Source organism: Cannabis sativa, chromosome X (assembly GCF_029168945.1).
Source record: "Cannabis sativa cultivar Pink pepper isolate KNU-18-1 chromosome X, ASM2916894v1, whole genome shotgun sequence".
Lineage (NCBI taxonomy): Eukaryota > Viridiplantae > Streptophyta > Magnoliopsida > Rosales > Cannabaceae > Cannabis > Cannabis sativa.
In genome coordinates, this window is record NC_083610.1 from 75,505,286 (window position 1) to 75,530,865 (window position 25,580).

Consider the following 25,580-nt stretch of genomic DNA (forward strand, 5'->3'; position numbering starts at 1 on the left):
AGTGAAATATAACTATACTTCAAACTTAAACTAATATTCTACATTTTTTAATTTCTGTATTTCGTTCATTATATATCATAGCACATTAAAATAATATACTACCTTTCAGTTATTTTAAAAAAAATATATTTATAGATATATACTACCTTCCAGTTTTTTTTAATATATTATTGCACTTAAAAACGATATACTATTGTGCAAAATAACTATACCAACACTTAATTATTCAAGGTTATAATTGTAATTTTATTATCAATTTTTTAATTGAATAGACATTTTGTTAATTTTTTTAAAAAATGGACATCTATTAACTTAATTGTTAGATTTAAAGTCATTTTCCATCTTGACCCATAATTTATTTTAGGGACTTTTTCATTTTTACATTTCAAAATAGTTTTTTTTCTTGCATTTTTACAGAATTCTACATAAAAACCCCTATTGCAACTAGTGCTACAACCTAAATTACAACAAAAAAATCGTACAGAAACCCCTATTGCAACTACCCAAACCGTAAATTTGAAAAAAAAGTTAAAAAAAATAGTATATAGGTAATTTCCATCATTTTATTTTCTAAGTTTATGCTAAACACGTGTGACCTCTTCAACTAGTTCCAGTTTAAAGCCCGGTTCCTAAACCCTAGTAACTCTTTCCCAGTCTCCACTTTCAACTCAACCTTTGTACTTTGCCTTCTCCCTCTCTCTTTCTCTCTTTCGTTCCACCGTACCAATCTGGCGATGGCTTCCTTAGATGAAGAAACCTCCAAGAAAGTACTTCGACAGGTTCACTACTCTTCTCCCTTTCCACTGCCTCTGTTTCATTCTCTTTTTTGTTTCAATGGTTCTTCAATCAATTTTAATATTACTTGTTTTCTCGAATTTTATTACATACAGGTCGAGTTCTACTTTGGTGATAGCAATCTTCCTAGAGATAATTTTCTCAAAAATACCATTAGCGAAAGCGAAGATGGAAGTATCCTTTTCCTGTGTGTGTGTGTGTTTGTTTGAGCTTTATTTACACATCCATTAAAAGTTCTGATTTTTATCATTAAGTTTTTTTCTTTTTATTTGTGTCAAGTAAAGGATTTCGTTTTTGAGATTTGGGACTTTGGTTAAGATTGAAGGTATTATTTTTATTTGTGTACTACTGGTTGTTCTTGACTGAGATATAGTGGTTAGTCTGGCATTGATATGCTCGTTTACCCGAATGAGAACACATCTCGATTTGGGGGATGTGAAGCCAGACAATGTGGCTGAAGATATAGTGAAGGCTGTGGCCGAAACTCTTAGAATGTCCACTTTCCTAAAGATCTCTGAAGATGGTGAGTTTTTATTGATATATTATGAGCTTGGTTTAATTTAACTTTGTCTTTAGTTTGAAACTTTTAAGTTGCTTGTATTTTAGTTTAAGTTGTATTACAAATTTGTTGCATTTGCAAATCATTATGTATGTGGTGCCTTTGTTTTGATTTGTGGGGAACTATCCTTTTTTTTTGGTTTGTTTGTTTAGTTTTCCTGGTGCTTTATGTGTTTCAGGCAAAAAAGTTGGTAGGACTAATGAACTGGTGAAACCAGAGGAGTTAATAGAGCAATTGGACAGTAGGACAGTGGCTGTATCACCCTTCGAGCACAATACGAAGCAGGAAGGAGTGGAGGCTTTCTTTGGGAAATTCGCCAAGGTATTGCAATCCCTTGTGTGTTTGTGATAGAAAGAAAGTAAACATACTCTTGTTAATGCATGTTTTGCCACCTCTGTCAACTCCTTGAGGTCAAGCCAATCCTAATAATTGTCCATGTTACTTATTATTATGAGGAATTTTTGACAATTTGGTTAGATTTCAAGTTGAGTATCTTAGGAGCTTGTATAATCTATTCCTTGAAGTTGAGGCAAATATTTCTGCCTATAGCTCAACTGTGGTTTTGAAAAGAAATTGAAACTGTATCATTAAGAGTTTGAGCCTTTCTAAGGCTAGTACTCACCTGGCACTAAATTTAACAATTATAATTCTCAAAATTTGGTAGGGTTGGGATTTTGAAAGAAATTTGTTGGCAATGAATAGAGATATTCAATTATTCATCTGTTTTTTTTTTTTTGAAAAGGGAGCAATTATTCATCTGTTTGGGCGTTGCTTCACTTTAATACATCAGTTTTGGATAGCTTTGTTGGTTGTTTCATGTTAATGTTTTATGGAATTTCAACTACTCTTAGGATATCACTAAAAGTGATACAGTGGATATTGGGGGTGTATTGTTTGTGACCTATATTTGCTAAATCTATTATGGTTAAAAAAAAAAAAAAAAAAAAAAAAAAAAAAAATCTATTATGGTTAAGGGTTTGTTTTTGTATTATTTCAGGTTAACAGTGTGAGGCTTCCTCGTCATGTTGCTGACAAGAGGTTTTTTTGTGGCACGGCCTTGGTTGAGTTCTCAAATGAGGAAGATGCTGAAAATATTTTGAAGCAAAGTTTTGATTATGCAGGTGCTAAGTTAAACCTAAAACCAAAGTAAGTTTTGCTTGTATCCACTGCACATGCCAGTCGTGTGGTCTTTATTTTATTTTTAATCTTTACTTTGTGGTTTAGCTTTTTATTTCGATGATTCCTGTTCCAAATAGATTTTCAATGTGTGAAAATCTGATGTGGGTTATATCTCTACTTTTAAGGATGTTTTATTTAATTAATTAGATAGTTGAGGTTCCAGAACTTCGCAAGCAATATTATTATCTTTTCTTTGTTTAGAATGGATAAGTGAAGCATAGCAGTTTTATCTATAACAAAGCTGAACTTTACCCCAAGAAATAAATAAAAGAGAAGCCTTCTAAAATAGCATTTCCTACTCAGGAAGGATTTTGATGCCGAAAGAGAGAAAGAAACAGAGGAATTTGAGAAAAATCGTTCCCTTGCAAGTTCAAAAGGCAAGAATTCCCCCGAAGCAAGGTAAGTAGTAATTCTTGTGACGTGATTTATGAGGGTCAACTGACATTCTCATGCTTTACTGGTTATAATCTCATTATCTTCACTTGATGATGATCACAGTTATACAAAAGGCTTAATTGTTGCATTCGCATTAAAGAGGATCTCAGCTGAAGGTTCTGCAGAACCAAATGGCACTCATGAGCCAGCCAATGGTAGCATTAATGCTGGAACTGATGGAGATAATGCTACTGAAGATGTTAAGACAGACAACAACAAAGAAGAAAAAGTTGAAGGGGAGAGTGTTGATAGCAAAATAGATTTGGAGAAAGATGGGAATGAAATTAAAGACGGAGAAAAGGCTTCTGAGGCTCCTGTTGCAGAGAGTGAAGAGAAAGAAGAAAAGACTAATGCTGCTGCTACCTTCAAAGATAACATGGAAGTAATTTTGCGAGAAGATCTGAAGGCTGTTTTCGGAAAGTTCGGTACTGTCAAGGTATCTTATATGATAATTACTAAACTCTGTCATTTAAATTGGAGCCCATTTTATTTTTTGTTCGTTTGTTTAGTTTATGGTCCTCTTAACACTATTCTTTTACTTGAGAACCCTCTGTCTTCCCTCAGAAATCTACTCAGCTATTTTTATTTTAGCCTCTCAGGTTCCTGAATTCTCTCAGGCACACATAACATTTTTGTTCTCACATCTTAAGTACTAACTGTTAAGAGTTCTTATCCTGCCAAGTGCCATGTAACCGTTTTTTTCCTTTTAAACTATTCAAATTTTTATTTGGAAAAGCTGATAAACAGTATTTCATTCTGAATCTTTTTGGTTTGGTTTTCTTTTGATTTCATTTTTTTCTGATATTCTTGCACTTGGGTTCTTTGTTGTGGTAAGTATGTGGATTTTAAGATGGGAGAAGAATCAGGATACATTCGATTCGACGAACCTGAAGCTGTGCAGAAAGCTCGTGCTGCAGCTGTTCTGGCTGAACAAGGTGGTCTGGTTGTGAAGAACTTCGTTGCTACTCTAGATCCAGTCACTGGTAGGCAGCAACATTTAACTGTGATTAAGTTCAATTCACAATTATTGGTTACCTTCCTATTTAAAAATGCCTGAAATAACTTTTTTCGCCAATTGCTATTTGCTATGCTACGTACTCAGGTGATGCTGAAAAGGATTACTGGAGCTTACTCCTCCGCGGTAATCAAGACAAACGGGATTTTAAAGGCAACCGTGGAAGGTTAGAAAAAAACCCATAATTTATGATTCAATCGATTTATCATATGATGTTGTCTGGTGTTTCATTTTTGGATTCCCGAATTCTGATTGTGGTCTTGTTGTTAATATCGTTTTTTGCTTAAACAGGGGAGGTAAACACAACAGAGGCTGGAAACATGGCCGCTCAAGAGACAATGATGCATCGGGTGGTCGCTCAGCTAAAGCTCAGAAAGCAAATTGAGAAAATATCTATAGGGAAACGTTTAAATGTAGTTTTTCATGATCAATTTTGTTTGAAGCTTACAGAGAAATGTGGCCATTGAGAGCTCTATGCTCATAATGGCTTGGTGGTCTGTTATGCTCTAGTTTCGTGCTGTGAACTGTAACACAGCAGTAGCATGCTTTTGTAACTTACTATTTATTAGCGTTCAGTTTGTGACTTTTGAAATTACCAAGGGAAATTTGAGGATCTACGGATCCTAACTTATTAAATATATGTTGTAATGATTGAAATCATACAAGTTAAAACATATGTGCAAGACTGTGATATAATATGTTTGCGATGGCTTTTTTATCAAAAAATTTGATTTTAAAGAAGCGATGCTAAAACATTAGTTCTTAACTTTTTAGGCCTGAAACGAAAATAATCCTAACACGATCTCTCTTACTAATTTTAAATTGTTTTGCATATATACTGTAATGATTGAAAACTCAGGCAAAAATGAAAACTAAACTTCATTTTAGTGGCTCAAAATTATGTCAAAAAAAGTGTTTGCGATAATGCGACGATAGTTTTGAACTTTTTTCACCACTTGTAGGCCTTCTATCTTCACACAGTATTGTTAGCATGTATGTTGTAATAAAATTAGACTAGTGAGGGCAAAACGGTCTATGAATATCAGCATCGAAACGATAATAAAACACTGTTCCCGTGAAAATATAAAAATTACAGGAAAAAAGATGCTAAAATGAAGGTTTCATGGAAAATAAAATTTTGACGTGAAAAAAAACGATGCTAAAATGAAGGCTGTGCGAGGCTCTCGTCATAACATAATTTTGAAGGCAAAAACAAATGTTGAAAAACGATACTAAGGCTATACAATCCAGTAATTTTTTTTGGAAATGAAGTGAACATTATTCAAGAATAGTTTCATGAAAACATTTTAGACGCAAAAGATGCAAAGAATTAAACCATATAAAAATAAGCTTAATGATAGTGCATGACTATTTTTAGAAAAAAAAAATGTTGATAAGTGATGTTTAATGATTGTCTATCAATGTTGCTATGAAAAATTGTTTTGTGAGGGGAAACACAATGCAAGACGATAGTTTCACGATGGTTTGCGATTAAATTTGATAAAAAAATTTGGAGAGGTATACTTTTTCACATGGATGTCTCTTTAAGATGATTTATTTATTTTTTCTTGCTATTTTTTAGATATACACATTAGAATTTGTATAACCTTAAACTTGAGTGAAGAAACTTTTTGTAAGATTGATATCGCCCAATTTATTATACTGCGGTTGCGTTAGTAAATATCTACAAGGAAGAAAATAACACTCAAAAGGACACTTAGTGAGTTCTAGAAAAATAAAACAAGAAACTTGTTTGTGATGAAAATATGAAGAAAATAATTTTGAAAAATTAAACATGTAATTAAAATGAGAAGTAATCAAAAAATAAATATGAAAGACACAAGTTTCGTACATGTAATTATGTTTTTCTAATAAAATTAATTCTCTAAAGACAACTATAATTGTACACCATTAATTATAGTTAAAAAATGTGTATGATAAAGCTCACTTGAAAAATATGTTTTTTAACTAACTTAACAATACTCCTAAAAATGTTATCATATTATATAATTTTAATCGATAAAATACCACCAGTAAACTGCAGTAAAAATCATATAATATAATAAACACCCTATAATTAATAGTAGTTGTGGTGTAAGAGCATCTCCAATGGTAAAAAATTAAAGGATGCTTGCTTAGGTGGATAGATGAAGTGGCAAAATATTGAAATGTTATACCATTAGAGGAAAAATAATGTTATTCTAGGAATATGTGTGAATGCTATACAATAGCATTGATGTTTATCATTATTTTTTTAATAAAAAATTAAAATTAAAAAAATATTGTTACTAAATAATTAAAAAATAATGTGTGAGATCATAATTATAGTATTTTTGAAGAGTGTTATACCATTGGAGTGATTTTAGAAGTAAGAGTGCCAAAAATAATGTGAAAGAGAGATAAAATAAAATATTATATTTTTGAATGATGTGGAGATTTCTAGCATCTTTTAAGGATGCTACCATTGGAGATGTTCTCATGGTAGTGGTGACTGTGATAATAATTGTGATGGTGGTGGTGTTAATGGAGGTGATGTGATGGTGGTGGTGTTCACGAAGGTGGTGTGATGGTGGTGGTTGCGGGGTGAGAAAGAATTAGTGTATTTCAAACGAAATATAAAGAAAAGAAAAGAAGAAAAAGAAAAGGAAAAAAGAAAAAAAAAATTATTTTATTTTTCTAAATAATTTTTTTTGAAATTTTAAAATAATTTTTATTATATTTAAAATTAAAATTAAATGGACTACTAAAATTTTACTACGTGTACTCTTGTGTACACGTAGGCAGTCCACCGTAACACTTAACTGAGAGTTTTGGACGGAAGTGTAAAGAGCAAATAGAATTTGAATTTGATAGGTTTCACTGTCAAAAAATCAATTTTGTGGTTAAATGATAAAAAACATAAAATTCAAGTAGTTTTACTGTTAATATCCCTTGTTATTATTTAATGTTTTATTTGTATATTGGTAATTTTCTTTTTTACAATTTTGGAGCCCTGAGAATGTGGGAGCCTAAGGCGCACGCCTGGCTCGCCTCACCTCAAGACCGACCATGTCTCTACCCTAACCCTTTAAAAAACAAACACCTCTTATGTGTGTGTCTCTCACTTCCAGTTGCCACCCACTCTTCTTCTTCTTCCACTTTGATACTACTAAGTTCAAGTTCAACCATTCTTCTTATTTGGTCACTCATATATCAAAAACTAAAAGCTTGAACTTTGTAAATATGTCCGATTTTTTGTTTTACTTAGGCCTAGTTTTAATATATATTTTTTTTTCTAGATCACATCTAACACTCTAGACATGCTTAGTCGAAAAATTTCCATAAGTGGTCGAAATATTTAGATGACTAGTCAAAATTTTAAAATGAGGTCATTTTGCGAAGAATTAACAAGCTAAGTAAAGTGCAAATTGACTTAAAAAGAAAGGCTATTTTGCCAATCATTTCTTTGAAAATTTATAATTATTATATCTCTAAATACTTTTACAAATAATATTATATAAATAAATATTAATTTAAATCCTATATTTTATAATTTTTTTATTAAACTCTCTATTTTATTAATAACAAATTTAACCTTATATTTTTCGAAATGGTACACAGTACCTTAAGCTTATTTTTTAAAAATAAAATTTAATAATAATCTGATCAGAGGTGTTATGACAAAGACTGATTACATGTTCTGTATCTATTTGTGTTAGAAATTATCTTTAAATTGGTTATATATTAAAAAAATTATCAAAAATTTATCATTATTGGCAAAGCAATGTTGGAGACTTCTCACTTGTGAGGATAGTTTGGTTACAAAGATATTCAAAGCAAGATACTTTGCTCATGGTAACTTTCTTACTACATCTTTAGGAAGCAATCCTAGTTATATTTGGAGGAGTATATTGGAGTCTCAAGGGTTGGTGATTGCTGTTGCGAGAAGGCTGGTTGGGGATGGCACGCGTAGGGGTGTTCATTGGATCACATCCAATGTTTTTAGGCCCATCCAGATCCGATCCAATTATATATTGGATGTTAGATTTTACCATCCGATCCGATCCAATTGATTTCAGTCATCCAATCGATCCAACATCCATTGGATGTTGGATTGGATCGGTTCTATCCATTGGATGTATTTTATATATATTTATTGGTTCAATTTGAATTTATTCAATATTTTAGACTAGTATTTTTGGATCGGATCGGATCCATCCAATATTTTAGGTCCAATATGTACTGGATTAGACTGGATCCATCCAATCCAAGAAAAAAAGAGTAAAATTTTAATGTTAATTTTTATGTATACATATATATTTTACGTACAATATTATAAAATCTAATTACTCATCCAAACTAAATGAAAATACTAATTAGTTTAATTGGATGTTGGATATATTGGATATTTAGACACTTCTATTAGAATATTTTATATAAGGAAATTATTTTCTAATATTAAGGAAATGATTTTCTATTTAAGGAAATAAATAAATAATTGATTTTCTGATAAATGAATATTTTATATTCATTAAATCTGAACAAAATCAATTATGTAATATTCTATATATGGTCAGATTTCTATATTCATTACCTGATTTGATTTCCTGAATTAATTGTCAAAATATTCTGACAATTAATGTGGCACAGATACTGATGGAGTATCTCACCTATAAATATAGGGTCTCGGTCCCCGAGCTCCTCACTCATTCTGAATCCATTCAGCAAATTCCATCTAAAGAGAGTTGAGAGAGCGAGGAAGCCCGAACTCCAATACTGAAGCTATCGCAGGATCAAGCTCAAAGATCAATGGCTGGAGGTACATCGATCCTTTCATTGCATATATTATAGATATGATTACAGTTTATTTTCCGCATTTCATATCATTATATATGCTATATTACATACACTATATATATAGTCTAACAGTTGGTATCAGAGCGGATTTATCTCTGCCTTGATTTTGGTTGAGTTTCATATATATATACACTTATATACACTGTTCATATTTATATATATTTATTTTGGTTAGTTGGTGTATATATATACTCATATTCATACAATCCCGTTTATATATATATATTTTCATACGCATATATATATACAGTTTTATTCCTACCCTTCATTTATATATATAATACATACACGTATATACAGTAAACATACATTTTTTTCATTTTTTTTTTTTGGTATATTTACGTGTATATATATATGTTTATATATATATTGTATATTATATATATATGTTTTATCACATAATAATAATCATAATATTCTTTTTATTATGTGATATATACATGCATATATATATATACATGCGTATATATATCGGTCCATGTTTTTGTTTTTTCCTTTTTTCATTTTTCGGTGTTTATTTCGAATTCTATATACATTACTATATTCGTATAGTATTATAGATCGATCTAAGCATTGAAAATTCATTGAAAAACTTAAAGATGGAAAAAATTTTCAGTTAAAACTTTTTCGGACCCGATTAGTTTCGTGATATTAAAGTATATATTTTTTCGTGTTTTCGTGCATAAAATCTATGTGGATCTCTTTATTATTTGATTTAGAACATTTTAGATTTGAAAACACGCAATTTGGTCGTCGGAAACGCAATTTCCGATCGGGGGTTTGGCCTCGGGTTCGATCCCGACCGCGTGCAGAAAAACGGGTAAAAATCGACCCGGTTCGCTGAAGAAGACGACGCAAAACGACATGTCGTTTGGAGAAAACGACGTGTCGTTTGGCGTAAAACGACGTGTCGTTTGAATGGCACATTGCAATTGTCGTTGTTGAAAAACGACATGTCGTTTTTCACATTGTGGAAAACGACATGTCGTTCATACTCTTGTGAATCAGCCCTGCATTGAAAAAACGACGTGTCGTTTTTCATTAGGGAAAACGACGTGTCGTTTTCTTCTTCATTTTCAAACCCTTCAAATTTTGGAAAAACGACGTGTCGTTTGTTTTTGCAAAACGACATGTCGTTTGGCAAGATGGATTTTTCAAAAAAAAAAAAAAAAGGGAAAAATTCCGAATTTTTTTATAAATTTTTATTTTTTGGAATATTAATTATTTTCCCATTTCAGTTGTTAATTTAGTCAATAAATTGCATTTAGTTAATTTATCATTTTTGTTTAATACATATATTTAGTATAAATTGAAAATGGAAATTTGTTTAAATTTGGTAATTTATTACATGATTTATTTAGGCATGTAAAAATTGTGCTAATTTGTGCATTTAATTAAATATTACCAAATTTATGCAATTTATTGTCTAAATTAATTTTGAAAAATCTGCCATTAATTTCATATTAAGGAATTTGCATTTAATTAATGATCATACATTAATTGTATTATTTTGTATTTAATTGACAAATTTATGTTTAATGCAATTAATTTAGATTTGTATGATTTAAATGCTATACATAAATTGCTAGATATATTTAGAAATATTCAAACATTAAGATAGGTTGAATATTTTATTTAGCAATTAAGTTTCATAAAACTTCATAAAATTATTCATAAAATATTCATAAAACTTAATAAAATGAATAAAATATGAATAAAACGTAAGTAGTTTTGTGGTTTGACATAAGAAAACATGAACACGGGACAAATGCTCATATCTGAACGGTTTTTAATGATCTTCTGACGACCACACTAAAGAGCACTAATCTCAGTGATTGTCTATTATGTTAATAACGAAATTACTTTTAGGTAGAGCCCAATACCTAATGTCTAAAGTGAAAATATAATTTTTTATAATTAGGGAGTAGCCACAGCATCTTTAATTATATAAAATTATATATTAATTAAAATTCACCTTAATGGACAAAACTTGTAATTAATTATTTGGATATAATAATTTTACCCCACAGGGATTTTATTATATTTTTATAATTAATTAGGATAATATATTAAGTTAAATTCTCTTAATTTACCCCACAGGGAGTTATGAGGATTTGAATTAATAGTGTTATCACAAATTTTAATTAAAGATAGATTTCATTCCTCCATTATTTCTAAATTAAATACTTCATTAAATCTATCATAAAGTTCATCCAATTTTATTAGATTTAAAATTTAGCCCATTGTGCAATTTTAGATTTAATAAAATTTTCATCTTCATCATGTTTCTACATTGGTAAAACATGAATTCATTAAAGCCTCAATTCTTTTAACATCTAAATTTTTGTAATCCTATTCTTGCAGCTATTTCATCCACCTCTAAATATGCTGAAATCACTAGTGAAATCCCTGAGCTTAGGAGTGACAACTTCAAAATCTGGAAGGAACGAGTTCTTCTCCACCTCTCTCAACTCTCTTTAGATGGAATTTGCTGAATGGAGCTGTGTCCTGGAGGAGTAACAAACAAACCTTGAGAAAGATGAACCAGCTGCTATCACTGATACTAGCACTGCTGCTGAGATTGCACTGCGTGAAAAGTGGGAGCAATCTAATCGTCTCTGCATCATGTTCATTATGTCCAGAATTCCTATGGGAATGCGTGGATCGGTGGAGCCACCTGAGAAGGTGAAAGACTTTATCAAAGTTATGGATGAGCAAACTTTGACACTTCAGATAAATCTTTATTCATCAACCTCATCCAAGAGTTCTCGTCCACAAAACTCACCGGTGTTAAAGGAGTTCGAGAACATATTTCTAAAATGAGGGACATCACTGCTCATTTGAAGAAACTCGACGTTATCATTCCTGATACCTTCCTGGTTCATTACATCCTTCACAATCTTCCTCCACAGTATGGGCCTTTCAAAATTTCCTACAACACACATAAAGAAAAATGGACTATCAATGAATTGATGACCATGTGTGTTCAAGAGGAAGCCAGTTCCTACAGAGCAAGGAGAAAGTGTTCACCCGACCACTCAACCTAAGAAACGCAAGCCAGCTCAAGAAGAACAAAGGGAAAAAGCCCATGGCTCCCAAGGCTGCCATAAAGAAAGATTCCATCAAATGTTTCTTTTGTAAACAAAAGGGACATGCTAAAAGTGGGAGTGCGACAGGTTCAAGAAATGGATGGATGACAAAGGTAATCCAATTTCCTTAGTATGTTATGAATCTAATATGGCTAATGTTAATCTTAACACATGGTGGATTGATTCCGGTTCAACAATTCACATAACAAATTCCTTGCAGGATATTCAAAATCTAAGGAAGCTGCGTGGCAAGTGAGCAAAGCATCTTATCCTGAAACAAGATGGGCTCACATGTGGAAGCTATTGGAACATGCAATTTAGTTTTAAGTAATGGTTTTATTTTAAAGTTAGAAAAGACCTTTTATGTACCAAGTTTCTCTAGAAACTTGATTTCAGTTTCAAGACTTATACCCTTTGGTTTTTCCTTTACATTTTCAGACAAATATTTCAATTTATATTATAAATCCGAATGTGTTGGAAATGGTATTTTGTCCGATGGTCTTTACCGCCTTAATTTACAAAATAATACCACTAATAATGTTATGCATGTTCACGCCGGCACTAAGAGATGTGTTATGAAAGAGGATTCTCGTACATTGTGGCACCGGAGATTGGGACATATCTCCATTGATAGAATTAAAAGATTGGTAAAAGATGGGGTACTCAATACCTTAGATTTTATCGACTTTCGATACTTGTGTGGATTGCATTAAGTGAAAGCAAACCTCCAAGTCCGTCAAACCGGTGTCCATAGGAGTTCCGAAATATTAGAAATCATACATACCGATATATGTAGTCCGATATGGAGTCACATGGTCGAAATACTTCATCTCATTCATAGATGATTACTCACGCTACATGTATATCTACTTACTTCATAATAAAAGTGAAGCATTAGATGTATTTAAGATATTTAAAGTCAAGTAGAGAAACAATGCAACAAGCAAATTAAGATAGTGAGATCGATACAGAGGAGGTGAGTATTATGGTGATACACGTAAGATGGACAAGCACCCGGTGCATTTGCGAAGTTTCTTGAAGAAAATGGGATTGTTGCCCATTACACCTTGCCCGTACACCCGAGCAAAATGGTGTTGCGTAAAGAAGAAACCGAACATTAATGGACATGGTGCTGAGTATGCTTAGTAGCAACTCTAACCTTCCTAAATCCTTGTGGACCGAAGCATTAAAGACATCCGTGTACATATTAAACCGAGTTCCAACAAAGGCAAGCCTCAAAAACTCCTTTTGAATTATGGAAAGGTTGGAAACCAAGTTTGAATCATGTACGCATTTGGGGATGTCCATCTCAAGTCGAATATATAATCCACAAGAGAAGAAATTGGACCCAAGGACCATAAGCGGATTCTTTATAGGGTACGCCGAAAAGTCTAAAGGTTACAAGTTTTATTGTCCATCTCATAGCACAAGAATTGTGGAATCAAGGAATGCAAAATTTTCGAGAATGCCTTGATCATGGGAGTGATCAATCAAAGGACTTAGGTCCCGAGAAAGATCCTTCGAACCTTCCACTTCAAAAGCAAGATTGATAATGGTTAACACTCCTATAGTTCAAACGAATGTTGAACAACCATTACCAATCACCGAAGATCCACAAGTTGGTAATGATAATCCAAGAGGATCAAAATGTTCAAGAGTTGCCCGCAATGGCGTTGAACAACCCGCTCGAACTCCGCCGTCGCTCCACAAGAGCTCGTTGGTGAAGTCTTAAGAAGATCTACTAGACCTATCAAACCAAGGATTTATAAAGACTATGTTGTGTATTTATTAGAATCGATATTGGAATCGGGAAATGATCCAAACGTTTTTACAAGCTATGAACAAGAGAGAATCAAAATTGTGGTACAATGCTATGGATGATGAAATGAATTCTATGAGGTGCAAATTTGTAGTCCGGGAACTTGTAAAGTTGCCTAATGGGGCGAGAGCCATTGGCTGTAAATGGGTCTATAAAACTAAGAAAGACTCATTAGGCAACACCAGAGGTACAAAGCGAGACTCGTTGCTAAAGGATTCACTCAAGAGGAAGGAATTGACTATACAGTAGACTTTTCTCCCGTATCAAAGAAAGATTCCCCGAGAGTCATCTTGGCATTAGTTGCTCATTTTGATTTAGAGTTTGGAGCAGATGGATGTAAAAACTCGCTTTTCCGAATGGTGATCTGTGAGGAGGAGGTATACATGAAACAACCCGAAGGATTCTCCTCTGAAGAAGGTCGTGATTTGGTATGCAAGCTCAAGAAGTCCATCTATGGATTAAAACAAGCATCCCGCCAATGGTATTTAAAATTTCATGATGTCATCTCTTCCTTTGGATTTGAAGAGAATGTCATGGATCAATGCATATACCCGAAGGAAAGTGGGAGTAAGATCTCGTTTTCTTGTTTTATATGTGGACGATATTCTTCTTGCATCCAATGATAAAGGGTTGCTACGTGAAGTGAAACAATTTCTTTCAAAGAACTTTTGAGATGAAAGACATGGGTGAAGCATCCTATGTCATAGGCATTAAGATTCATAGAGATAGATACCGAGGTATCTTAGGTTTATCTCAAGAAGCCTACATCAACAGAGTTTTAGAAAGATTTCATATGAAAGATTGTTCACCGAGCGTTGCTCCAATTATGAAGGGTGATAAATTAAATTTGAGCCAGTGCCCAAAGAATGATTTTGAAAGAGAACAAATGAAGAACATTCCTTATGCTTCGCCTAAGCCTAATGTATGCTCAAAATGCACAAGACCCGACATTGCTTATTCCGCTTCGAATGTTAGGAAGATTTCGCAGTAACCCTGGGATAGACCACCGGAAAGCCGCAAAGAAAGTTATGAGGTATCTTCGGGGTACTAAGGATTACAAACCGATGTTCAAACGGGAACCGACAATCTAGAAGTAGTTGGCTACTCGGACTCGGATTTGTCAGTTGCACCGATTCACGTAAATCTACATCCGGTTACGTGTTTATGTTTCGGTGGAGCCGTGTCCCGAGGAGTAACAAACAAACCTTGACTCGCCTACTACTATGGAGGCCGAGTTCGTTTCTTCGCTTTCGAGGCTACATCACATGGTGTATGGCTAAAGAGTTTCATTTCAGCCTTAGAGTGGTTGATTCCATTGCAAGGCCGCTAAAGATGTTCCGTGACAATTCAACCGTGCTTTCATGGCTAAGAACAACAAAAGTGGAAGTCGAAGCAAGCACATCGACATTAAGTACTTAGCTATTAGAGAACGTGTTAAGGAAAATAAAGTGGTCATTCAACACATTAGCACTGAATTGATGATTGCCGATCCTATGACAAAAGGCTTGCCACCTCATAAATTCAAGGATCATGTAGAGAACATGGGACTTGGTTCCCTTATGTAATTTGTACAAATAAAGTTATTATTAATGAAACTCTTATTTTGATTTTTCTCATATTTATGCGCATCTTAATTTTACATTTGAGAAAAATTTCAGAGGACCTGAATAAACATAAGGTTTAGGGTTTATTCACTTAAGTACATTGCCACATAAAGTACATTGTTATATAATAAATGTATTGTAATACATGGAAGATAATACTCGATTCATAATGAGGACATGTCGCTATGATTCGTATGTTTATTATATAATGAGGAACGTTGGGTTTGAATATTTTAGTTTAAATGCTGACCAAGTGGGAGAATATTAGAATATTTTATATAAGGAAATTATTTTCTAATATTAAGGAAATGATTTTCTATTTAAGGAAATAAATAAATAATTGATTTTCTGATAAATGAATATTTTATATTCATTAAATCTGAACAAAATCAATTATGTAATATTCTATATATGGTCAGATTTCTATATTCATTACCTGATTTGATTTCCTGAATTAATTGTCAAAATATTCTGACAATTAATGTGGCACGTATATCGATGGAGTATCTCACCTATAAATATAGGGTCTCGGTCCCCGAGCTCCTCACTCATTCTGAATCCATTCAGCAAATTCCATCTAAAGAGAGTTGAGAGAGCGAGGAAGCCCGAACTCCAATACTGAAGCTATCGCAGGGATTGAAGCTCAAAGATCAATGGCTGGAGGTACATCGATCCTTTCATTGCATATATTATAGATATGATTACAGTTTATTTTCCGCATTTCATATCATTATATATGCTATATTACATACACTATATATATAGTCTAACAACTTCATCCAACATCCGATCCGATCCAATTGGATATTCAAAAATAACATCCAATCCGATCCAATCACAATTGGATATCCAATGTTTGGCGGTCGGTTGTAATTGGATCGGTCGGTTGTCATTGGATTGGATCGATTTATGCACACCCCTAGGCACGCGGGTTAGTATTCTTAAGGATCTATGGCTTAAGGATGATGTCAATCCTTTTATTAAATCATCTCACTCGAACCTTGTTAACAAAATGGTAAATTCTTTGATAGAAGTGGATAAGCTTGAGTGGGATAATGAGATACTTTCAGATGTTTTCAATGATAGAGACCAAAGCTTAATTTGGCAGATTCCTTTGTCTACTGGGAGTGAAGTTGATAGCTGGTATTGGTGGAAAGAGAACAATGGTTTTTTCACTGTTAAAAGTGCCTACGGTTTGCAGCAACAGCTCTTTTCTAGGCCTGGTTTTGCTTCATCATCTGATTTTTGGAGGAAGCTGTGGAAGCTTAAACTTCCCCCGAAGGTGTAGAATTTTTTATGGTGTGTGTGTGTCAATAGGCTTCCAACAAGGTTCCAATTAGCCACTAAACATGTTCCTGTTGCGACATGCTGCCTGATCTGCTTTGCTGCACCAGAAACAACACTTCGTGTGCTTGTTAATGCACCTTTGCTGGTGCTTGCTGGAGGAAAACAAAAGGGACTGTTGTAGCACCTGCTATGTTATTCACAAGCTGGTTTGAGGAAGGTTTGAATATTTGGAGTGAAGTCGAGAGTGTTGAAGCCGCCATGATTCTGTGGTCCATTTGGAATACTAGAAATGATGTGGTATGGAATGATAAACTTTCTATGGTGGATGAGGTAATTCAGAATGCAAAAATCAATTATGTGGACTGGTTTAATGCTCAACAAGCCGATAAGGACTCACACAGGGACCATCATGAGGCTCAGTCTGATAAATGGAAGCCCCCTGAGTTTCCAATTATCAAAGTAAATGTGGATGGAGCAATTTTTTCATTTGAGAATCAGTTTGGAGTGGGATTGGTGGCTTGGTCTGCATCTGGTGTGATTGTCCAGGCCAAAACTGTGTGCAAAATTGGTGCACTTCAGTCACATGAAGTTGAGGCAATGGGAATGAAAGAAGCCTTGAGTTTGATTAAAGCCAATGATTGGCATGATGTGATCGTGGAGTCAGATTGTCTTCAAGTAATTTTAGATTTACAAAATGATAAAATTATGGCTTCTCCTTAATGCCATATTATTTCTGATTGTAAGACGTTGATTGCCGGTATTGACAATGTTTTGGTATGTTTTGTTAAGCGATCTACTAATAGGGTAAAATTGTCTGACACGATCCTCTCTTGTTGAGGCTGATCGTATTTTTAGTAGTCACTCTCTTTGCCTACTGTAATTACGTCCTTAGTACAGGATGATTTAATTTAATGAAGTTCTTATTATTATTCAAAAAAAAAAATTATCCAAAATTAAACTCATGGTATTATTTTGTACTATTTTAGAAATGTAGGGTTCAATTTGTCATCTAATAAAACAGAGAATTTGATCGATAACTTTTACAAAATACATGATCTAAAATGTTATTAATCTATATTATATTAATAATTTAAAAAGTTCATTCAAATTTGTGAAATAAATCAATTGGAACGACTTAATTACTACTGATTTTAAAATTTAAAGAGTTGATTGCCAAAAATAATTTCATATGGGAATTAAAAATAATTCCATATGGACTGAATTGGTAAACCAAATAGAACTTACACTATGTTTGGTAAGGTGGAAAGAAGATTGGAAGGAGATGGGTGGAAGAAAATAGATGGAGGGATAAGTGAAATCATTTATTTGGAAAAAAAGAAAAGAGAGAAAAAAAGGAAAACATATCAAAACTCAAAATTTTTAATCTTCTTAAAATGGAGGGATTTAATAAAAAGACAAAAAAAAATATACAGTATTATATTTGTCTTTAAAAAAATAATTAATTATATTAAAAAGGATAGTAATTAATTTTAGTAATTAATTTACATTCTATTTTTTCAATTCCATTTTTAATAACAAACAATATAAAATAGAGCTACTTTCCTCTCAATCCTTCATATTCTCTATTCTTCCTATTCTTTTCTTTCATCCTACTTTTCATCTTTCCTACCAAACATAACCTTAACAATGATTCATGGTGGTGATAGTGTGGGTGCTTCAATCAATGTTAATACAGTAAGTTATTAATTTGTCTTAATTGATAAGAAGTTATACCAGTAAACACGTATACTTATATATTTTTATATATATATATATATTTTGTAATAATTTTTAAAGAATAATAAATGTATGGTATTAGGACAAATTTTCTTTCGAAAAAAGGTGAAATCTTGTTAAAGCAAAAAAAAGAAAAATAAAAGTAAAAAGGAGAAGAAAATGATGAATTAAAACAATTTGCCCGTTAAATTCTTCATTAAAAAAATAGTGAATGAAGACCGAGAAAGGAAAAGTCATCTAAATCGACGGTAGATATTCCAGCACGGAAAAATCTAAGCCGTCCAAAAACAAAGATGATCGATCCTTAACGCTATAGCCTTATAGGGTTTGAAAACTCATTCTCCGCCCTTTATGTTTGAATAGAGTTCACAGATACACACTCTCTCTCTCTCTCTCTCTCTCTCTGCATTTCTTGTTCTGCGTTTACAGATCTCTATCTCTCTCTCTCTCTCCATCCATCAAATCTTCGTTTTCTGGATGTTCAAATGCACACCATCTCGGTCGCATCGTTGACTTTCGCCTTACTCGGTTTCTCTACATACTATTATCGGAAGCTCAGTTCGGTGAGTGTCTTTTTTAGGGTTTTATTGCACTAAGTTTTGTTTAATACTATCTTCTAATCTTAACCTTCACTTCAAATTCAGCTCGATCCAGTTTTTAACTTGTTTTATTCCCGTTTTTATGAGTTTTGGATTTGATCGTAGTACTTTTGAATTTAGGAAGTGTTGACTATCATTGTCTGGGTTCAGTGCGGGAAAATCTTTGTTTTCGTGTTCTGATCTTCCATTTTTCCCCTCCAAGTGATTTCCATTACATTGTAACTGTTTGTTTCGAATTTTGAAAGGTCAAATCTTTTAATTTGAATTTTTTGTTTGGTTTTTATCTGGACAGTTTATATTTTTCTTTTCGTGTCTTTGACTTGTTTAAAGTTCATTTATATCTTCTGGGGTACTTATTTATGATATTGAATATTAAAATTTCAAGTTAAGATATGGTCCTATGGAGGATGATTAATATTTATCATTTTCTTTTTAAAAATAATTTCAAGTGCATTTTAATTTTAGTGAATGGGGTTATCAGGGAATAATATATCACTGTGCGTTTCTGGTTAAGATTTCTTTAATTTTTGATGTCATTGTGCTTCATATTTTAATTCCTTCTTATATTTAATCATTTCTAAACCATTCACTAGATCGAGAAATGTTTAATTGTTTGAGAACAACAATCCACTGGGACTATAAATAAGTCAGAATTGAGTGGCTTGGGAACTATTATTAATGAGGATGATATGAAGTCTCTTGTAAGTTTTTTGGGTATAGTGTTTAATTTTCTTTTTTTTTTTTGCTGGAACCCATAATGTGGTATAGTTACTAGCAGACCTTATCTATGGACAATGACAGAAGAATTAGTGGGCTTGGCGATAATATTCAGAAAAACCGAGCACTTAACGGGTAATAATTTTAGATCTTTTAGTAATGTTAATTTAAAGTATCTATTTTGGTTATTTCCTTGTCCTAGCTTGTTGTCGTTTTACTGGAATGTTTTCAATTAATAAATAATATGAGATGGATATGCTGTCTAATTTTATTTGTGGTTGATTCTTGCTGCCCAATGTTTACATAACATTATTTGGCGCTTAGAATTTAAAACATTTTAAAAACAAAATTAATTAAGGAAAAATAACGTTATCAAGGTTCATGTGTTTTTAGTTACAAGCTTAATTGTTTAAGTTACATTTCTTTTATATCTGTATTAGGATTTTCGATTATTAGGATCTCTACCTTTCCCTTCAGTTTCCTATCTGTTTTTCTCTTCTAAATTGCACCGTGTTTATATCTCCTTGATAATTCATTGTCAACTTTAAAAGTTTGGAGGTCATTTAACAATTAGCAACTCTTTATGTAGGAGGACTAGTGGGCCTACAAGGCGATCAACTAAAGGGCAATGGACCCCTGAAGAGGTAATTGTGTACTTGTGCTTGCAAACTTGCAAATCTAATAAGAATCCAGAAGTTGCGCCCTTTCTTCTTTATTCTTCAAGTTATAGTTTTAGGGTTTTTTTCAAGCCATACTATTATGTTATATGATGCTTTGTTCTCACTTAAAATGAGAGAAAATAATGAATTTTATTGATGCCATGGCTTGTCGGCATACCTATCATTTCATTTAAATTTGAAGTGTAATTATAAATACGTCATTTGTGCCTTTGATGGTCAAACAAATACTTAGGTGATGTCTCAATTTAGTCATCTGCATGTGAATCTGAAATGTTCTCCTGTCACCATTTATCACGATTTGGTGGTTTAAGTTCTACACTTCATAGATGCATGTTTTAAACTTTGAATTAGCATTGTCAAGTTTAAATTGTAAAGTGAATCTGATGAATTTTACATGCGTCCAGGATGAGACTTTGCGGAGAGCAGTTCAGCGTTTCAAAGGAAAGAACTGGAAGAAAATTGGTAAGGAATCTATATTCTGTCTTATGATTTGGAAGAAAATATGTTATCCTTAAATACTTCATCGTGACCCTTACTTTTGTTTCATTGGTGTCTCTATAAAATTGGTCATAGGTATGTATGTGTATACATGATGCTAATTCAAGAGAAATGTTGATGTGCTTAGACGAAAGAAATGGTTGGAAAAACTCAAATGTTGGGTGTCAAATAGATGACATAGCCGATAAAACTAAGATATATCTTTTCAGAATCATTTCACTGTTAAAAAAAGTATCTTGCGAGATCTTTAAGTTGTTTGAAGTTGTGTATCTTTTTGTGGTTGAGAAGCTCAGAACCCCATCCTATTTTATGGGTTTATCATCATTATTCAGAATTTTCATCCCCTTAAGTGGGGTTACTTTTGTACTTTTGTGACCTTATATCTATTGCAATGTAATTGTATATTTTGGCCGTTTGTAGCTGAATGTTTCAAGGATCGGACTGATGTACAATGCCTTCATAGGTGGCAGAAGGTTTTGAATCCAGAACTCGTCAAAGGTCCATGGTCTAAAGAGGTGCAGTGTTTCCCTTTCTTGTTTATTGCCTTTTATATCTGCGTAGTAGGATTGTCACCAACATCAGAAGACTTAATGTGAATATGTATACATATGATATATATTTTAAATGAAAAATTATACATACATTATTTATTGCTCTTTTTAAAATGTAACAGGAGGATGATGTTATAGTTGAATTGGTGAAACAATATGGGCCAAAGAAGTGGTCTACCATTGCTAATCATTTACCTGGACGTATTGGTAAGCAATGTCGGGAAAGGTATGATCTTCTCTTTTTTAATATTGTTGTATATTTATAGTTTCTTTTTGGTGAAGACTGAATGTTTAATTTTTTTCATAATTATTTGTTATGTGTTATGTTTCTTGAGCATTACTGCATGTAAGGAAGTGCATTTATATTTTCATTTAACTATATTGTATTACCTACCTACAATGTATGTGTCCAAGTTATTATGTAGTATCTGCAAGATTTCTGTATATATTTGTAGCTCAATTTACCTCGGTGACTAAGGCCTTACCTCTGGTCTATATTACCTTTAAAATAATAAAAAAAGTGTGTTCTAGAGTGCCCCTTCCACTCATACATTGGTGAAACTAATTTTAGGTGGCACAATCATCTTAATCCTGCTATAAATAAAGAGGCATGGACACAAGAAGAGGAGTTGGCTTTAATTCGTGCTCATCAGGTATATGGAAACAAATGGGCAGAGCTAACGAAGTTCCTTCCAGGGAGGTATGTCCATTGGTTACTCGATACACAGAAGATATTTTTCTTATTTATGCCAAAGCTTTACTTTTTTACTTATTTTGCTTTACTTTAAACTTCAGTTCTTAATTTCATTAACCGTTGTTTTAAATCCACTATTTACTATTGCGAGTCTGAATATATATATCTGTTTTTATATGTTTACAGGACAGACAATTCTATAAAAAATCATTGGAACAGTTCTGTAAAAAAGAAACTGGATTCTTACTTAAAATCAGGCTTGCTTACACAATTCCAGGGCTTACCTCAAGTTGGACAACAAAGCCAACCCATAGGTTCATCTTCTTTGAAGATTAGCGGAGATGATAGTAGTTGTAGAGGGACAGAAGCAGAGGAGGTTTCGGAATGCAGTCAAGATTCAACTGTCGCCGGTCGCTTTCAGACTGCTGGAGAAATGGCCAATGTGGTATTAAATACAAGAGAGGAACTTCAGACTACTGAAGTAACTGGTTCAGGCAACTTGCCCATCTCCAGCCCAGCATCTTGTTCAGAACCCTATTATCCATCTCTGGAGGATTCTGCTTTTTCCAGAGCAGAGATATCTCATGACATAGATTGTGGTGCAAAATATCTCCGGCAAAATTTTTCAAATGATGCTGAAGTTTCAATGGGTGGGGATTACCATTTCGATTTGCATGACATGTCTAATATTTCTTCAAGACATTTGGAACGGGAATCATCAGAGATGCAAACTTATTGTTTAGGTGCCAGTGAGAGCAATGAAGTAGCTAATGTTTCATTAGAAATTTCTGGTGGGTTAATCGTTTCTGCTTCCATGGGGAACATGCACACAGGTTCTGAAAAACCAGAGCACATGCTGATATCTGATGATGAGTGTTGTAGGGTTCTATTTTCAGAAGCAATGAATGATGAATGCTTTTCCTCAAGAAATCTTGAAGGTGGAGGCTCTGGTTCAGCACTACACCAATCATCTAAAATTCAGATGTCTGATGCTGGTGGAAGTGTGCCTTCACAAGTACCAGGTCATTCAAGCGCTGATGTAACAGGAATTTCATGCTCTCAAAACTTCTTTTCTGATCCAGTGTCTGTTGATGATGGTCGACTTGTATTTGGCAGTGATTCAAATAGTTTGCTTATAGTTCCAGAACAAGAGTATGCCACCTGTTCACGTGATGGATTTATCTATACCAATGATTCTGCCAATTCTCCTTGCAATGATAATATGGATATGTCGAGAATGCAAGAGCAACTGAATACATCGAAGGATCCTTCAAAATTGGTTCCTGTCAATAGTTTTGGCTCAAAATCGGATACTCAAACTTGTCCCACGGTTTCAAGACCAAAAGTGGACAAGGGTGAACAGGATGCAGGAGTACTATGTTACGAACCTCCTCGCTTTCCAAATTTTGATGGTCCATTTTTTAGTTGTGATCTTATACAGTCCGGCAGTGAGATGCAGCAAGAATATAGTCCTCTTGGTATTCGCCAGCTGATGATGCCTTCCAACTGCCTTACTCCATTTAGATTATGGGATTCACCAACACGTGATGGTAGTCCTGATGCGGTGCTTAAGAGTGCTGCTAAAACATTCACGGGTACACCATCTATTTTTAAGAAACGACACCGGGAGTTTATGTCACCATTGTCCGATAGGAAAAAGGACAAAAAGCTGGAGAATGATATGACCTCTAGTTTGACCAAAAATTATTCCCGTTTAGATATTGCTGTCCATGATAATAGGGGTAATAAAGCATCTTTGCAATCCCCGTCGCCTAACCAGAATGAGAACGTCAAAGAGCCAAGTGAATATACTGAAAGGCTGGCTCGTACCTCAGGACAGGATTCTGAGAAAGTGGGTAACAATATGGCGTTTTCACACGACAGAAACACAGGAAACGTTTTCTGTGATAGTGAACTACATAAAAATACAGACCAAGAAGCATCGGAAATTGAAGATAAGACCAAGATTGATGCTGATTCCTCTTCCCAATTGCCCTCTGGGGTCCTTACTGAACATAATATGAATGATCTGTTGTTATTTTCTCCTAAACAAGTTGATTTCAAAGCTCGAACACCTAGAAATCAGCATCTCAAAAGCTTTGATCCTTCACCAAATCGAGGTCTTAGTTCGATATCTTCTGGAATTGTTTCTGCACCGTTTTGCTCTCCTTCATTAAGTGGGAAGAAACTCAAAATTCAGGCTATAGCAGGGACATGTGGGCAACATGATTCTTCGTCAACCCTCCCTGAGATGAATGTTTCTACTGCTGGGAGCAATGTCACAGTTGAAACTTTCAGCATGTAAGATTCAGGCCCTAATTTTGTGATTAAGATGAGATTTCTTTGGTTGTTGAATGGGTTCATATGATTTATCTTTTATTTTTTTTTTCAGATTTGGTGATACCCCATTTAAAAGAAGTATCGAATCCCCTTCGGCATGGAAGTCGCCCTGGTTTATAAATTCTTTTATAGCTGGGCCCAGAGTTGATACTGACATCTCTATCGAGGTATTATTATCAGAAAATTTCTTGGTAATTAATCACCTAAACTTTCTGGCTTTGATGGGAAATAATTTTTTCGCTAATTCTGTGGAAACTTCTTCTACAGGATATGGGGTATTACGTGAGCCCTGTAGAGAGGAGCTATGATGCGATTGGATTGATGAAACAAGTAAGTGAGCATACCGCAACTGCTTACGCCAATGCTCAGGAGGTTTTAGGAAATGACACTCCTGAATCATTAATGAAAGGAAAACTCAACCGTGACACTTGGGGAAAGAGCAGTCAACTAGGAATTCGTTCCACATTGCCACAAAATATTTTGGTAAGATTGATTAGTCAAACATACACATACATTGTACTTGAAAAGTTCAGAGTTTGTAGCTATTCTTTCTGGTTAGAACATAATAATCATTGAAGGTGCTGCTAGCTTTTATATTCAAACTAATTTTTATTTTCTTTCTTTCTTTTGTGTTTTTGTAGGCCGAGTGTCGTGTTCTCGACTTTAGTGAATGTGGAACTCCTGGGAAGAAAGCAGATCCTGGGAAGTCCTCGACTGGTATTGCCAACTTCTCGAGCCCCTCTTCTTATCTGCTGAAAAATTGCAGATGACAATTTCCTCGAAGCCTCAACATGCTATATAATATCCCCCCCTTCATACCCATACATATATAAAAACTGTAGAAGTGAGCTCATTTTTTTTCTTGTAAAAACTACATTGTAACCTATATTTATATATATTTCATAATTTTACGCCGATTTTTTATGAATGTAATTTTTATTAAGTCAATAGAAGGACTCACGCGTCTATTAAACTTCCTTTTCGTCTTTTGTTAGATATTCTTGACAAACTACGTTAAAATTTATAAAACATTTTTTTTTTCTTTACAGGGCGCTTTTCAATGGTATCTTCAAGTTTCCAAAACTCTTAGTTGGGGCTGTGCAAAATAATGTAAATATGACTTGTATTGTACACAGGTTAAAGAAT

General features: G+C 33.5%; 3 protein-coding genes across 4 annotated transcripts; all 3 read left to right on the plus strand.

The window, feature by feature from the left end:
* Window positions 1-596: 596 nt before the first annotated feature.
* On the plus strand, window positions 597-4,619 carry LOC115695309 (la protein 1). The gene is made up of 10 exons (XM_030622386.2): window positions 597-779; window positions 891-969; window positions 1,169-1,318; window positions 1,533-1,675; window positions 2,352-2,500; window positions 2,837-2,932; window positions 3,032-3,404; window positions 3,804-3,951; window positions 4,071-4,149; window positions 4,275-4,619. Exons 1-10 carry the CDS (start codon window positions 735-737, stop codon window positions 4,366-4,368), a joined length of 1,356 nt encoding a protein of 451 aa, XP_030478246.2. The 5' UTR covers window positions 597-734; the 3' UTR covers window positions 4,369-4,619.
* Window positions 4,620-16,343: 11,724 nt separating this feature from the next.
* Window positions 16,344-17,338, plus strand: LOC115695301 (uncharacterized). Its single transcript, XM_030622378.2, has 2 exons — window positions 16,344-16,615; window positions 16,777-17,338. The coding sequence occupies exons 1-2, from the start codon at window positions 16,344-16,346 to the stop codon at window positions 17,336-17,338; spliced, it is 834 nt and encodes a 277-aa protein (XP_030478238.1).
* A 1,309-nt stretch (window positions 17,339-18,647) lies between these two features.
* On the plus strand, window positions 18,648-25,362 carry LOC115697908 (transcription factor MYB3R-1). 2 transcript variants are annotated; one of them, XM_061106588.1, is made up of 11 exons: window positions 18,648-18,918; window positions 19,548-19,806; window positions 20,261-20,315; window positions 20,756-20,813; window positions 21,270-21,364; window positions 21,523-21,626; window positions 21,972-22,100; window positions 22,281-24,395; window positions 24,487-24,601; window positions 24,702-24,917; window positions 25,076-25,362. In XM_061106588.1, exons 2-11 carry the CDS (start codon window positions 19,742-19,744, stop codon window positions 25,202-25,204), a joined length of 3,081 nt encoding a protein of 1,026 aa, XP_060962571.1. In that variant the 5' UTR covers window positions 18,648-18,918; window positions 19,548-19,741; the 3' UTR covers window positions 25,205-25,362. The 2 variants fall into 2 exon arrangements, with proteins under 2 accessions (XP_060962571.1, XP_030480939.1); XM_030625079.2 differs by having other exon boundaries at window positions 18,650-18,918; window positions 19,723-19,806.
* The last annotated feature ends 218 nt before the right edge of the window (window positions 25,363-25,580 follow it).

Bases quoted from the DNA above. Each gene is read 5' to 3' on its own strand.
- LOC115695309 (XM_030622386.2), top strand. From the start codon at position 735: ATGGCTTCCTTAGATGAAGAAACCTCCAAGAAAGTACTTCGACAG. The intron at 970-1,168 runs GTATCCTTTTCC...ACTGAGATATAG, and splicing joins TAGCGAAAGCGAAGATGGAA to TGGTTAGTCTGGCATTGATA. The intron at 1,676-2,351 runs GTATTGCAATCC...GTATTATTTCAG, and splicing joins TCTTTGGGAAATTCGCCAAG to GTTAACAGTGTGAGGCTTCC.
- LOC115695301 (XM_030622378.2), top strand. From the start codon at position 16,344: ATGGTAAATTCTTTGATAGAAGTGGATAAGCTTGAGTGGGATAATGAG. The intron at 16,616-16,776 runs GTAGAATTTTTT...TGCTTGCTGGAG, and splicing joins CTTAAACTTCCCCCGAAGGT to GAAAACAAAAGGGACTGTTG.
- LOC115697908 (XM_061106588.1), top strand. From the start codon at position 19,742: ATGGACAATGACAGAAGAATTAGTGGGCTTGGCGATAATATTCAGAAA. The intron at 20,316-20,755 runs GTAATTGTGTAC...ACATGCGTCCAG, and splicing joins GGCAATGGACCCCTGAAGAG to GATGAGACTTTGCGGAGAGC. The intron at 24,602-24,701 runs GTATTATTATCA...CTTCTTCTACAG, and splicing joins ATACTGACATCTCTATCGAG to GATATGGGGTATTACGTGAG.